The 14,610-nt window shown below is 41.6% G+C and overlaps 1 protein-coding gene across 1 annotated transcript in view; it reads left to right on the top strand.

Annotated features, from left to right (window-relative positions):
• fam120c (family with sequence similarity 120 member C) overlaps window positions 1-14,610 on the top strand; it is a 50,019-nt gene that overhangs the window by 12,095 nt on the left and 23,314 nt on the right. The window contains exons 2-8 of the mRNA XM_072367366.1: window positions 664-910; window positions 1,078-1,160; window positions 5,821-5,949; window positions 6,696-6,798; window positions 6,925-6,998; window positions 8,917-9,191; window positions 14,163-14,325. Of these exons, the coding sequence (XP_072223467.1) occupies window positions 664-910; window positions 1,078-1,160; window positions 5,821-5,949; window positions 6,696-6,798; window positions 6,925-6,998; window positions 8,917-9,191; window positions 14,163-14,325 (1,074 nt within the window). The remainder of the gene's footprint in view (window positions 1-663; window positions 911-1,077; window positions 1,161-5,820; window positions 5,950-6,695; window positions 6,799-6,924; window positions 6,999-8,916; window positions 9,192-14,162; window positions 14,326-14,610) is intronic.

Here is a 14,610-nt window from a genome sequence, read left to right as displayed (position 1 = left end):
CCAATAGTCGTGACACAATGTGAAGCAGTTTTCACATGACATCTTTACTGTACCTGTCCTACAGTCGTTGGAAGTTAGAAACTTCCAATGAAGCTAGATTATAAAGCACTAGGTTATTTGATCAAGTAGGTCTGTATTATTATATAGTTGTCACGCTGATTAACAGGGACGTTGATTAACGATGTTACGTTAGTGGTTGTGGCATAATCCTGATGCTACCCTGCTCTTTTAGCCAAAACCATGAACAGGCTTTACCAGGTATGTTCTAAATCTGTGGTATTGGAAGAAATTGTTGCCATATGGTCAAATGTTTGCAGGACCAGTAATTGGAAATGAACTGGGGTAGCTTAAAAGCAGTTACAAAAGGCCCCAAAGAAATGTTTTTGTAATTACAGGAAGAATAAGCAACAACAGTCATCTTCTTGTACTGCAGTGACTTTAGATATGTTAGCTCTCCGTCTCACAACATTGCTAGTGTTAATAATAGTGAAATGCCATCATGAATTATCGAAGCATCTTAGAATAAACTTTTTATCTTTCAAAATTGTCACTTTGAAACCTGTCAAAATTCTCAGATATTCAGTAAATAGAAAATAAATTTTAGGTGCTTAGATTGGATTAAGTTTGAACTGGATGCCGAGGTTCTCAATTCTGCTTCTACAGGTTGTACAGACTTTGGAGGACCACCACCAGGAAGTGCTGTCTCTGTACAGGGACTGTGGATTTGCTGGCCTGATTGCTCAGGATTCTGAGTTTGCCCTTTGCAACATACCAGCCTACTTTTCTTCGCACACTCTCAAACTGAGCTGGAATGGCAAGAACCTGACCACACACCAGTATCTGCTGTCTGAGGCTGCCAGGCAGCTAGGGCTTAAGACACAGCATCTGCCTTTGTTCGCTGCTCTGCTGGGTGAGGAGCAACACATTCACACATATTTCAGTGGGAAAATGTAGCATGTGTCGTACAATTCTTATTGATGCTCTCTTGCTGAGAAGCACACCCCTTCTTGTGTATTTTGGCTCTGTTGTACCTTTTTATTGACACAACAAATACTTAATACAGTTACATACTTGCAGGAAATCATATTCTGCCTGATGAGGACCTGGCTGCCTTCCACTGGAGTCTGCTTGGACCAGAACACCCATTAGCTTCCCTTAAGGTATTGACTATATCTATATCCAGAGTCTGTTTATACGGCATAATCTTGAAGCCACCCTGCTCTTTTAAGCCAAAACCATGTGCTTGATCTACTTGTCATGAAATTAGCACCGTTTCAATCCAATAGGTCTTTCACTGTATGTCCCATTATGTGTAAATGATACTATTGAGAAACACTGATCAGCCATAACATGACCACTGACAGGTAAAATGAGCAACACTTCTCATCTTGATCTAATGCAATGTTCTACAGGGAAAACCTGCATTCTGGGACTGACATGGATTTCACTTTGAAACCTGCCTAAACATTTCTGCAGACCAGTCACCCTCCATAGCCATCCAGCATGGCAGCACCACTCCCCTAACGAGTAGCTTTCCGCACTAAGACACACAGGGACAGAACTAAGCCTTGCTAAAAGAGCTTAAGAAAGTGCTAAAAAAACATGTCAATGAGCCTTGGATGTTCCCCTGACTTCTAAACTCTGCAGATAACAATCTGATGGGATCTGATAGTATCCATGAAAAGCAAGCCCAATGTGATAAGACATACTTGATTTATCCCTGTTGGGAATTTCAGTCGTCCACCAGCTCACAACAAAAAACAGACAAGACAGACATGAATTACATTACCACAATCTATGTAAGGGTCTAACGGCTCCTCCTGAAGTTATAAAGAGTTATGCACTTAAACTTAAAGTGATGAGCTGGTGAGATTATTGCACAGGTAATGATAAATAAAAGCAGTGAAATATATAAGACTGATGTTACACACTTAGGTTAAAGAGTCTAATGGCAGAGAGGACAATCTCCTGAGCCACTCTTTTCTGCATCGCAGTAAGATGAACTGTTCACTATGACTGCTCGTCTGACCATGCAGCATGTTGTGGAGACAGTGATCCTTATTGTCCAGCACTACTTGCACCTTCCTCAGTGTACACCTCTCTACCACAGAGCTCAGTGAGTTCAACTTCAGTCCAATTACAGAGGAAAGCTTTTTCACCAGTTTCTACAGCCTCCTCCTGTTCTCCTACCTCATACCGCCTCCCCAATAGACATGTATAAAAGGAGGATATTTGTCACAACTGCCTGGTAGAACATGTGGAGCATCTTCTTATAGACACCAAAGACCTCAGCCTCCTGATAGAATACAGTCAGCTCTGTCCTTTCTTGTACAAAGCCTCTGTGTTCTTGGACCAGTCCAGCTGGTGGTCTAAGCGGAAACACATAAATATTAGATCTCCACCACCTCAATGTCCACATTCTGGATCTGCACTGGCTGAGGAGAAGGACCAGTCACACCAACATTTCCTTGGTCTTTGCAGTATTCAGAAGCAGACAGTTCTCATCACTCTCTGAAGGTCTCCGTCACCTGTCTTTACTCATCTTCCTGTTCATTGTTGAATGCAACAATCCACGTAATACTTCTGGATGTGGCTGAAGTTGTACACAAAGCCTGTTGTGTCAACAGTCCTTGTCAGAGACACAGTTCCTCAATCAGTGGTCCTCCTGTCAGGTAGTCCACGATCCAGCAGATTACGTAGGGGTCCACGCTCATCTTTTCAAGTTTGACCTCTTGTAAGGAAGGTCTGATGGTGTCTGAAGGAATTTGAAAAAGTCAAAAGAACATAATCCTACATAACCTCTGGAATTATCTAGGTGGGAGTAGACACGATGTAGCCTGTACTGGACTGCGTCCTCTGCACCCAGGTACACAAACTAGAGGGGGTCCACTGCATGTCCTACTGGAATTCTGAATACCCTAAGAAGTAGCCCTTCCAGTATCTTCATGATGTGCAATGTGAGAGCCACAAGCCCAATCTTAGGCACCAGGACAAGTAATGACGTCTTCAGCAGGACCGGGACCTTCCCCAGCTGTGGGCTCTGGTTGAAGATCGTTTGGAAAGGTGCACACAGTTGGTGAGCGCAGTTCTTAAGCAACTTTGTGCACACCCCATCAGGTACAGCTTCTTTCGCTGGCATCAGTCTCCAACGTTCTGCTCTAACCTAATCCACAGTGAAGAGGAGGAGGAGGAGGAGGATCAGCAGTGTTGACATTTGTTATGATGAAGACCACAGAAGCTGGGCAGTGAGTTGCAATGGAGGTGCAAGTACCATTACCAGGTGTGGGTGTTCTTTCAGGGTTCAAAGGCTGCTGGGAATGATTGTGAGAGGGGTGAAAACATAAACAGTGGCAGGGTGACCAGTAGCCGGTTTGTCAAATCTGTTGAAGAACAGATTGAAATCATTGGCTCTGTCCACACCACCAGCTGTAGTTTGGCAGTCACTGTTGTAGTCTGTAATGTATCTAACCCCCCTCCAAACGTCTCTGATGTTGTGATGCTGCAACCTTCTTTCTGTGGTCATCCCTCTCCTGGCGCAGTTACTTCTTTAACTCATGTCGCAACTCCTTGAGCTTGACTTTGTCACCATCTCTAAAGGCTTTCTTTTTCTTGTTCAGAAGTGGTTTGATGTCACTGGAAGCAGTGAACAGTGTCTGAGACAGTATCTCTGCAGAAGTTGATGTAATCTGTAATAGCATCTGCTGCCCTATCAGTCAGTGGGTCTACATGATGAGATTAACTCGATTATAGCTATAGTTGGGTTATGCTCCTTATCTGAGGGTAATTATCTTTGGACATATGGCGGTGAATGAATCGAATCACTGGCACAAAGCATGTCATATCCCAGTATGATAGGTGGCGCTGTACCCATTTCAACTACCGCTAATAGAGCCACTTCCTGTTAACGTCTTCACCACCAACAACAGCAACAAAATGAAAGCATTCGAGAAAGATGGCGAATGAAGAGCAAGATGAAGCTATGTCCCTCTCCATTTGTGATGAGCTGGTTATGGCACCAACGCGATGCACAACAACAACAGTCATATCGTCTCCTTCGACTTCCAGGTGACGATCGCGGGGAAAAAATCTCGAGCATGCGCAGAACGCTCGATCCGATCCACTGTTCAGGCACGTTCAGTGTACATTTGGATCGAATTATTTCGGAGTCTTAATTCGATTCTAAGTAACCTGATCTGATTGGATTTCTTGTCAGATTAAGGTGTCTACATGAACTGAATAACTCAATCTTATTGTAACTTAGCCATGAATCCGATCTGATGGCCCGCATGTAACCGCACTGTGTATGACTGTTGGCACTGTTCACCTGCAGTCCCACCAGGATAAGCCAGTCTGTGCACTCGAAGCAGTCCTTGAGAGTCTGACTGGCTGATGGTAACCACCAGCTGGTTGTTGGCTACCTCATAACAAGAGGTTTGTCTTGTGGCTGTTAAAACACCAGATACCAGATTTGCCAAGAAGTGATAGAGGAGAGGACTTGTAAGTGTCCTTGATGTTGGCATAAGTCAGATCAAGTGTTTTAATGTCCCCTGTCCAAGTAAAAAAATTGTGTAAAGCCTGTAAGGTGACCGGAGAGGGTGGTATGATTAAAGTCTCCTGACATCAATATGATGTATGATAGTTTCAGGGTGCTGGGTCTGAATTCTCGCCACAGTTCTGTGCATGATGTCACATGCCACGTCAGTGTCTGCGCTCAATGGAATGTAAACAATGATTGCAAAGATGTGAGAATACTCTTGGTACATAGTAAGGCCTGAGTGCAACAGCCAGGAGTTTCTTTATCCTGACTGCAGATTCTGATATAATGTGACCGGAGTTGCACCACAAACAGAGTCAGCCCGCTACCCTTCTTTTGATATATTATTTTTTTTTTTTTTTAAATTTATAAAGGATTTTATAATTGAAAAGCTGGAAATGGGGCAGAGAGCGAGCGAGTGAGCGAGAAGGGAAAGACATGCAGCAAAGGGCTGCGCAAAGGAGCTTAAGCCTGTATATGGCACGCCAACTCAACCCACTGAGCTAACCGGCACCCTGCCACCCTTCTTTTTACCACATGTTGTGCAGCCCCTGTCTCTGGAGGACTAAAACTGTCATAATCCAAAATAAATACAAAAATATATAAATAGCTAAATAAATACGCTTGCATAATAATAAGTGTTACTGAAGTGAATAACAAAGTGTTTGAAATAGAAAAAAAAATTGTAAGCAATTGGATTCAGCATTTGTGACTTAACTGTACTAAGTCCACATGCAAATGGGATTTTCATCCAGAAAAGTCAGACATAAGCCATCAATATCACATAGAAATAAGAATACAAGGTTCCGTTGGGCTAAAGAGAAGCATTGACATCTTTATTTCTAAAGCACTTTTCTTACAAAAAAAAAAAGCAATACAAAGTGCTTTACATAGCAAATAAAGTAAAAATGAAAAAAAAACGCCACTTTACCCATCCAATTCCCCAAACCACAAGCTCACGAGTCCCACATAGACATACACAAATATACACAGGAAGTGCTGTCTTAACCATCATTGACAGTTTGGGAAACGAGAACACTGGAAGTTTGAATAAAAAAAGAGTAAAAATGGATAAGATATTAAAATAGAATAAAATAAAAAACACTATAAGAATGGAATGGATTTTTTTTTTTTTATATATATAAAAGACATGGGCAAGGAGAGCTCTGTAATGGATGTCATTTTTCTATACTAACCATGCCCATTCGGTGCCTTCTCCCAGTATATGTTCATGTAGCACTTCCACAGTATTGTTCCCCCCTCAGCATGAATGTTCTGCTCCTAAGGTGCGAGCACATCAGTTGGTGCTGCCCCCCTGTGAGGTGGTGATCAAAGCTGTCTCGGAGTATGTCTCCTCCATCAAAGACCTTGGGAACCTCGATGCCATCGCCAGAGATGTCTTTAAACAGTCACAGGTAAGACATGGGCACGCTAAACTTCTTTCTTGGCTATTTTTACATTTAATTTGAGATCAGTTTAAACTGATCTGTCATTTTACTTGATCCACGTGGAAAATATTACACAATATTACATAAAATGTCTAGAAAATATCCTGACATAAAAAGACATGTTTTGAGCTAATCAGTGATCAATCATCATTGACATGATTTATAAAATTATTATGGGGGGTCTGGGTTGGAACCCCAGTCACCCACATGAAAGGCGGTAATTTTACCACTACACTGTCCAGTTGCAGCCAGGAAGGCTATTGGATCAATCATACCTCTTCTCGGACAAGATAATGTAATCACAAAATCTCTCATCATCAAAAGTAACTGTTGCTAATTTGGAAAATTGGAAAAAAATAGATTTATTTCTTTCTTATTTCAGATTTTTTTGAATGCTGTAGACAGGGCAACAAAATTGAAAGACAAAACTTTTCATGGGATCTATTTAGGTGAATAAAAATAAAGATCACTGCCAGTTTAATTCTCGAGGTTTTTGAGTATTTACTGATCTATTCTGGAATTTAACCTGATCTTGCAAAGTCAGGTTGGCCAGGGTTGATTGAGTTGGCAAGGTCAGGATGGAAAACATCATCATGCTGAGATTTTTCCAAGACATTGCTTCAGTCTATATGTGGAGAAACTGGTCCCTCAGACAGAGGATTCTGACCATTCACAGTCCCAGCATGTGAAGTGTCACTTTCTTTGCTTTTTAGTCACGAATGGAGGACAAGGTAGAGCGGTTCAAGAAAGCTGTGGAGTACTTCTCAACTGCATCCAAACCACGCTCACCTGGCATGGGGCCCTCTTCTTTCATTTGTAAGTAGCAATCAGAGCTTCTTTTTGTTTAATTATTTTGAGCTTGCTGAATTTGTTTTAGATAAATAAATTGAGCAGAAAGCATTTGATTTCTTCTGTAATCCTTACATTTTTCTTTATATTCAGTACCAGGGTTTGGACCAAGTCCATTTGGGGGACCACCTGGCTACTTTGGACTGATGCAGCCTGGAAAGAATCAGGTAGATTCCTTCACTTTGTAATTCTTCAGTCTCTTTCGTATGATTGTGTGTGTGTATGTATTACATTATATAGTAATGCACTTTTTGTATACTTAGTTATATTTAAACTAATGTAGATATTGTATTTACACTATATTTATATACACTTTACACAACATTACATAAGCAACATAAATAACAATATTTACTGGCTCACTCCCATTCATGACCTGGTCAGGTGCTGAGCTGCAGCTTTCTCACAAGAGACTGCATTTCAGCCTATTGCATCTTTTGCTTGGTAAAATTTGCAGCCCCTATATTTGCTCTTTCTTCTCTCTCTGTGCACCAGGAACAGGCAACCTCAAGTTTCTGTATGTTTTTCAAGGTGCTTTCTCAGGAAAAAGTTACTTGAAAAAGCTTTAAAGGAGCAGTGTGTAAGAGCCGCTGTTTGCTAGATTCTGTAATTTCCGATTGCGCGTTGAACGCAACACACTACTCAACACATCCATCACTCAAATGTGTCACGATGTCTTCTCCATTTGAGTGAAACCACCTTCTAAAGTTCTGAGGTTTATTTTGGAGATATAAATTATAAATAGATGTTACATTTGGTTATATATTCTGTGAAAATATAACTTACAGTGAATGTCACTCTTAGTTGTTCTGCATTATATTAGTGTTTTGTGGACCCCAGGTAGATACCTGCATAGTAATAAAAGCTAATATTAGCCACGTAAGGCTAAAGGCTGTTTGTATTTCATCTGATAGAGGGATAGCATTAGCAGGCAACACGTTTTTCTCACCATTCGCAGAGTGTAACACTGGAATGGTAAGAGAGAGAGGAAGAGGACGAGTAGGCAGGGCAAGGCGAGGGAGAGGCAGGACGGACACAGCCGCTGCCTCAAGTGAAGAGGAGGAGAGGATTGAAGATCATCTCCGTAACATGATGCTGTGTAATTTCTGTCCAGCTAACAAAGCTACTTAGTAGTTTTGGTGCATAAACTCACATGAATCAACAGTTTTCAACAGGGACACAGAGATAATGTTTGTTTAATCAGGTCAGCTGATCTCCGTAACATGCACGGGCTACAGCCACCAAATAACACTTATCATTTACATTAGTAACACTAAGTTGAATTAACTTTCCAGCAGAAAAGAGGCAACTTCGGCGTCACTTTTAAAGCCTTTCTCCCCCATCAACAACCTCCATTTGGGAAAGGCGACGCCAATATTTACTCGCGTTTTACCCCGTCTTCTGTCTCTAATCCTTTTGGACTCATCATGTTTTCGTTTCTTTGAATATGACTCATGGTTTGTTTTGCAAACCCTATTCAGATAACTTTACAAAATAGATTATATTCCGACCGCTTCCTCGCCTCATTCTACCTCTTCTTCTACAGCGTCACATCTGGTTTCTCTCGTCTGCAAAGTAGCAGCGAATCGCGCTTGCACCACCCTTTGTCCCTTTATAGGCCACTGTAATCAAGTGGTGTCCTTCCGGGTAAGCCATTGTGTAGAGTGCACCGAGATATAAGTAAATAAAAAGGTGAAATCTAAAGTAATAAAAATGTAACGACGTGTTTCATAGGGTGACTATATAGCACTAACAACATAGTTATATGTATTATATTCCATTTCTGTTAATAAATCACCATAAATATTACACACTGGTCCTTTAACGTTACTCTGAAAATGCTTGAATATTCTAACACAAGTGCTCAGGATGCAATAGCATAGTCCAACAGTTTTTCCATCCTTGCATATTGATTTGGTGTATCTATGCATTTAGAGGTTTAGGGCTGATAAGGCCTCAGTGTGTATGGGTTATTGGCCAAAAACTGGTTGATGTGCTACATGCAGATCTTCAGACTCTGACCCTGCTAATTTTTTGCATTTTATGTTTCGCTATTTCTCCTCTTTCCTCCTTGTCCAATCCCAGTTCCCTGCCACCCAGATTCCAGGATTAAAACCACCCTATCAAAATACTCCATGTGGACCTGGCTCCACCCCTCTGTTCCAGGCACCTCAACAACCATCCCAGGATTGCAACGACTCTTTAACGGGCAAGATGGGCTACTCTGACTGGTCAGCTCCATATGATTCCACACAGGGGGGGAATCGGTTACCCAATCATCACACCACCACCCAGTCTGGACCATCTCCATCTCCTTCTTCATCATCAGATGGAGATGAACCCAATGACGGCAACTCAAAGTAAAGTCTTAATTACATATTTTACATGTTTAGGACAACAAGGATTATTGAAGTGCTCCGACTTCTAACTACTCAGAAGAAGAGCTTAGGGTTGTTTGTGTGTTGGCGACTTATACTTTGCAATAATACCCTGGTTTCACTTAAGCCTTTTCAAGCTGAGAGTCATGCACCTTCGTATCACTTTAAATGTCTCGCTGTGTTTATCACGTGCTAATTAGTTTTTTAAGGGAGCGGGTTTTGAAACTAATTAAGCATGTTATTATTAGCATTACAACGAAATTGTCAGCAGCAACTCTGTCGGATCGTACTAAAAGCAAAAAAATATATATAAACATGAAAAGGAATGAAATATAAATATAAAAGGGCATATTCAAAAATAATGTATCTACCAAATATCCAGATAAAATAAGGTGCAGGAGTGACTGAAACATTCCGCATGTGTGCCAGTATGGTTTTTGGCTGTGACTACTGTGGAATGGAAACTGTCTTTCATTCTTTTTGTACGAGCCTTCGCTGCTCTGTACCTCCTGCCAGAGGGCAGCAGTTCAAAGAGGTGGTGACCAGGGTGGTAGCTGTCTGATAAAACTGTCCTTGCTCTGCTGACGTAGCGTTCGGTGGCATTGTCCTCCAGAGGTGGCAGCCGATGATCTTTTCTGCAGTCCTTACCACTCTCTGGAGACACTTCTTATCTGCAGCAGAGCAACCTGAGTACCACACCGTCAAGCCATCCGTGAGGACAGACTCAACTGCTGCCCTGTAGAATGACACCAGCTGCCTTTTCTGCATGTTGGTCTTCCTGAGTACTCTGAGGAAGTGGAGTCTCTGACGTGCCCTCTTCACTATGTATGTGGTGTTGATTGATGAGGAGAGGTCGTTAAAAATGACAACCCCAAGGAACTTAAAGAACTCCACTCTCTCTACACACACCCCGTTGATGTAGGGTGGGACTGGGTCCAAGTCACGCTTCTTCCTGAAGTCCAAAACCATCTCCTTGATTTTACTAGCGTTCAGACACAGGTAATTATCTGAGCACCAGGCTAACAGTCTGTGGACCTCATCCCTGTATGCAGACCCGTCCTCGCCCAAGATAAGTCCAACCACGGTGGTGTCGTCGGCCAACTTAATGATGGTATTGGGTTGGTGGACAGATGTACACATATGTGTACAATGTGTACAGGAGCAGACTCAAGACACAGCCTTGGGGAGAACGGTATTGGGCAGGGGTATCGGGAGGATTTTGGCCCGTACACGCATTCGCCGGTATGTTAATGATGTCCTCATTCTTTAATATTCCTCCTACGAGGTTCCGAACGGACTGAATCATTGTCATTCGCTTTTTGCTGTAGTATCCACACATTAGACAAGATGGCCACAGGTACTTCCGTGAAGTCTGACGTCAGTGAAGTTTCATTCAATATATTCAGGATTCATTCAATATATTCGGTCTCCTTCCATATACTCAAGAGTTTCATTCAATATATTCAAAGTTTCATTCCATATATTCAACGATTCATTTCCTTAGTGGCATGCCATGATATATGTTTGTATATATATATATATATATATATATGTATATGTATATATATATGTGTATATAGTGCTTATATGTGTGTGTATATATGTGTGTATATATATATATATATATATATATATATATATATATGTATCTGGGTTTCCGTTGTCCAGTTATTACCGAACTTTGGAATTTGCCGAAGTCACACACACACAAGCGAAATGCTATTGCTGTAATGACAGCGCTCTGCGGTTACAGAGGTTTAAACTTCTCAACAGCCTGCAAAGTTCTCATCAGTTTTCAGCGACATCTACCCAGAGTGGACTGAACTGGCCAAGATCTGTGATCCCCATCTTCTCTCTGCAGAATCACATCAAAACTGCACAGCGAAGTAGCCTGGGGGAGAGAAAAGTCACAAGACTGATGCGCATGTTTTTAAAACAGCTGCAGCACATTTCACACACGAAAATGCGTAAAAAGTAAAAGAAAAAAAAGAGAACGCGTCAAGAGATTTTTTTCAGTTTGTTTGCAGACATTTTATTATTATTATTACATCAAGTTGCATGCTGCGTTATAATGAAATAAGCCAGTCCAGATGTGTTTTATGTTTGCAAATTGTTGTTTCTGAGAATAGGCCTTCAGTTTCTTTATGTTCTTTATGTAGGCTATGAGCGCAGGCTTGTGCAGTATTTATTTTAGAATTGACGGGGTCAATTGACTAATTTAATTTGATATAGTTTGTATAAAACGGCAATACACTTAAGTTAAGTAGGCAAGAATAATACAGTAGCATATGCAATATTGCCCATTCTCCATACCGTACTGTCATGTTGTAAAAGAACAATAAGTCTTACAATAACTATACACTATTATTGATTACTTATTATTAACTTCTTCATTTTGTTTTCCCCTTTTCTGGCTATTTTTATGTGAGCAAATTCATTGTGTAGAAAACACCTCTCCCCTAAAATCACAGAGTCTTGGCTATAGGCTGCAACTTATAATATTATGAATTAACAAACGGTGAAAAATGATCCATCCTACCCATCCTGGGCAACAGGCACAGGAGTAAAACATAGACATCCCTCTCCACAGCAATATTCTTGAGCTCCTCCTGGGGGATGTTCCCAGACCAGATGGGATATATAAACCCTCCAGCGATTTGTAGTTCTGCCCCTGAGCTCCCCCTCTGAATGGTCGAGCTCCTTGTCCTATCTAAGGTTGAGCCCAGCTACCCTCCAAAGAAAAATAATTTCAGCTGCTGATATCCATGGCCTCACTCTTATGGTCACTACCCAAATTTTGTGACCATAGGTGAAGGTTGAAGCGAAGGTCGACCAATAATCAAAAGGCTTTTGGCTCAGCTCCCTCTTCACAGTGATGGACCAGCATAGTGCCCTCATTACTACTGATGAAGCCCCAATTCATCTGTCCATCTCTCGCTACAACTTGCCAATACTCGTAGAAGAATTCGTGGAAGAGCTAACCTTCATCCCAGCCACTTTACACTAGGCTGTGAATTGCTGTTGAGGGTCATGACGTGAAAAATGTGGAACCCTGAGGTTCCCAAACCAGCCACCTTCATCTCCCCAAGTAAGTCTCAAGATCCTGTCCATGAAAATCACAAACAGGATCGGTAATAAGGGACAGCCCTGACGTAGTCAGTCAACACGCACTGTAAATGAGTTTGACTTTGTGCCAAGAATGCAGACACAGCTCTGTTTTGTTTACAAGAAACCAAATAGCCTGTAAAAGAAAATCCTGTCTCCCATACTCCAATAGAACCCCCAACAGAATCCCTTGGGTAAACTTCCTCCAAGTCCACAAAACACATGTCCAAACTCCCATGACCCCCTCGATAACTCTGGTCCATGACCTGGGCAACAAAAACTACACCGCTCCTCCTGAATCCAAGGTTCAACAATCTGTCGGAGCCCTTCCTGGCAAGGCTTAGTAGTATAATTGCTCCTATGATTGGAACACAGTCCCTAGTATGCCACTCTACAGGTGTTGTCTCAGAGCTCCATGACTCAGACATTCAAGAGACATGTCAGGCAAGACAGCCCCTGAATGTCCTGAGCCTTCAGCATCTCAGGGTGAATCTCTTTCATAACTACCTTGACAAACTCTGTTAAGGTGATGGAATCTTCTGGTGTGTCCTGCATCCACTGCTCAATGATATCCTCAGTTCGAGTCAGCAGTTCTCCAACCAGGCCAAGCACAACCTGGGACAGACCCGTCTTTCCCTTTCTGAGTCTTAGTCTGAGTCTTTTCTCCCCTTGAGCGGTGAGCTCATGTAAAGGTGGCATCGTGTTGCTTCTGGCCAGCCATCAGGCGCCCGCTGGCCAGCTCCCTGCCCACCAGACCTGGCCCCAGGGGGAGTTGCCCCGATAGTGGTGCTGCTCCATCAAGGTCTTTTAATCACTCTTAGTTTGACCAGTTACACACACAAAAAAACAAACAAACAACCAAAATAAAATAAAGTGTAAAATTACCTGTAACACTGCTAAGTGGTCTTTGGTGTTGATCAGTCCTCTGAAGTTTGATCTTTTGACTACCGATGTACTCTGATAGCATGATATCACCAAACTGATGTTGACTCGTACAAAACTATGAATAGAATTTGTCCTAAAGGGACAGCTCATCATAGTTGTAGGATCTCATCCTCTTGTTACGGTCCATTTAGAGCCTAGATAAAGCTGGCTCCAAATGGATTAAGCCTTGTATGACTGTTTACAGAACATTATTGCCTAACTGTGTAGATATTACCATAGTTATTGTTCATGGTGTGGATGGCCCTAAACTCAAACAAAACAAAACCCTACAGTCTAGCTTGCCTTAATGCTGCAATGAAAGTCATTGTATTTCTTCTTGGAGTTAAAAATCTTTTTAAAGCAGAAAATATTGCTTTCCAGCTTTGATACAGCATCCTTTTTAGTTACTAGTAGGGTCAGTGTTGTGTTTGAAATGGGGATGTTCTACTACTGCTGAACTTTAGTGCAATCTAAAGAGGAATGTTCTTTCAGCTCTTTTGTGTAAACAAAGTGACTAAAGCTGCGCACTTTCAAAACGTCTTTACAATTCTCCTCAACTTGACTCAAACTTGTGAAAGTTGGATGTAGAACTGGCCAAACTGCGAGGCCCGATGCGGTTACACACAACATTTCGTTTTAAGTACAATGATGCAATTGTATGACATACTTTGGCTCAATTGTCTGTATTTAAAGTGTATTAAGAGTTTTGTAATGTGACACAATGTTTATTCATCAGTAGCTGTTGTTCAACTTCTTTTACACATATATATTCGTATATATGCATGCATGTGTGTGTATGTATGTATATGTATATATATGTACAGAGAGAGAGAGATGTAGTTCTATAAATGATACGTATCTATCATACAGAATTGTGTTCTCCAGGTCATGCTGCTTAACTCTCCCATGCCCTCCTCTCTTCAGCCATTTGACGGACAAGCCTTCTCAATGGCAGGATCCTCCTGGAAGAGGGTCTTCAACCTCTGGAGACGGTTCCCTAGGCAACGGGAGTGGGTCAAACATTCCGTCACTGTTGTCGATGGCAACAAGGAGTCACATGGACATAACCACACCTCCACTGCCTCAGGTGAGAGATGCAAAATCCAACAGAAGAGTTGTGGGTTGTTTTCTATGAGGTTGCTGTGTTGGTTGTTTTTTTTTTTATATTTATCTGCTTTATTTATTTGCTTATTGACTTAATACTAGTGTGGACGTGTCTCTGCTTCCTCCTGCTGCTTACTGCTTTATTCACTTTCAAACCATTCCACTTCTTTCCACTAGTCTTGGATATAATTTTATTCTTTTTCTTTTGAGTGTATATTTGTAAACGGTATTAGCCCTCCTGCTTGCAGTATCAGTGAGCTGCACAGAG

Source organism: Leuresthes tenuis, unplaced genomic scaffold, assembly GCF_036924035.1.
Source record: "Leuresthes tenuis unplaced genomic scaffold, fLeuTen1.0.hap1 SCAF_16, whole genome shotgun sequence".
NCBI lineage: Eukaryota > Metazoa > Chordata > Actinopteri > Atheriniformes > Atherinopsidae > Leuresthes > Leuresthes tenuis.
This window is presented reverse-complemented; position numbering and strand designations above follow the sequence as displayed.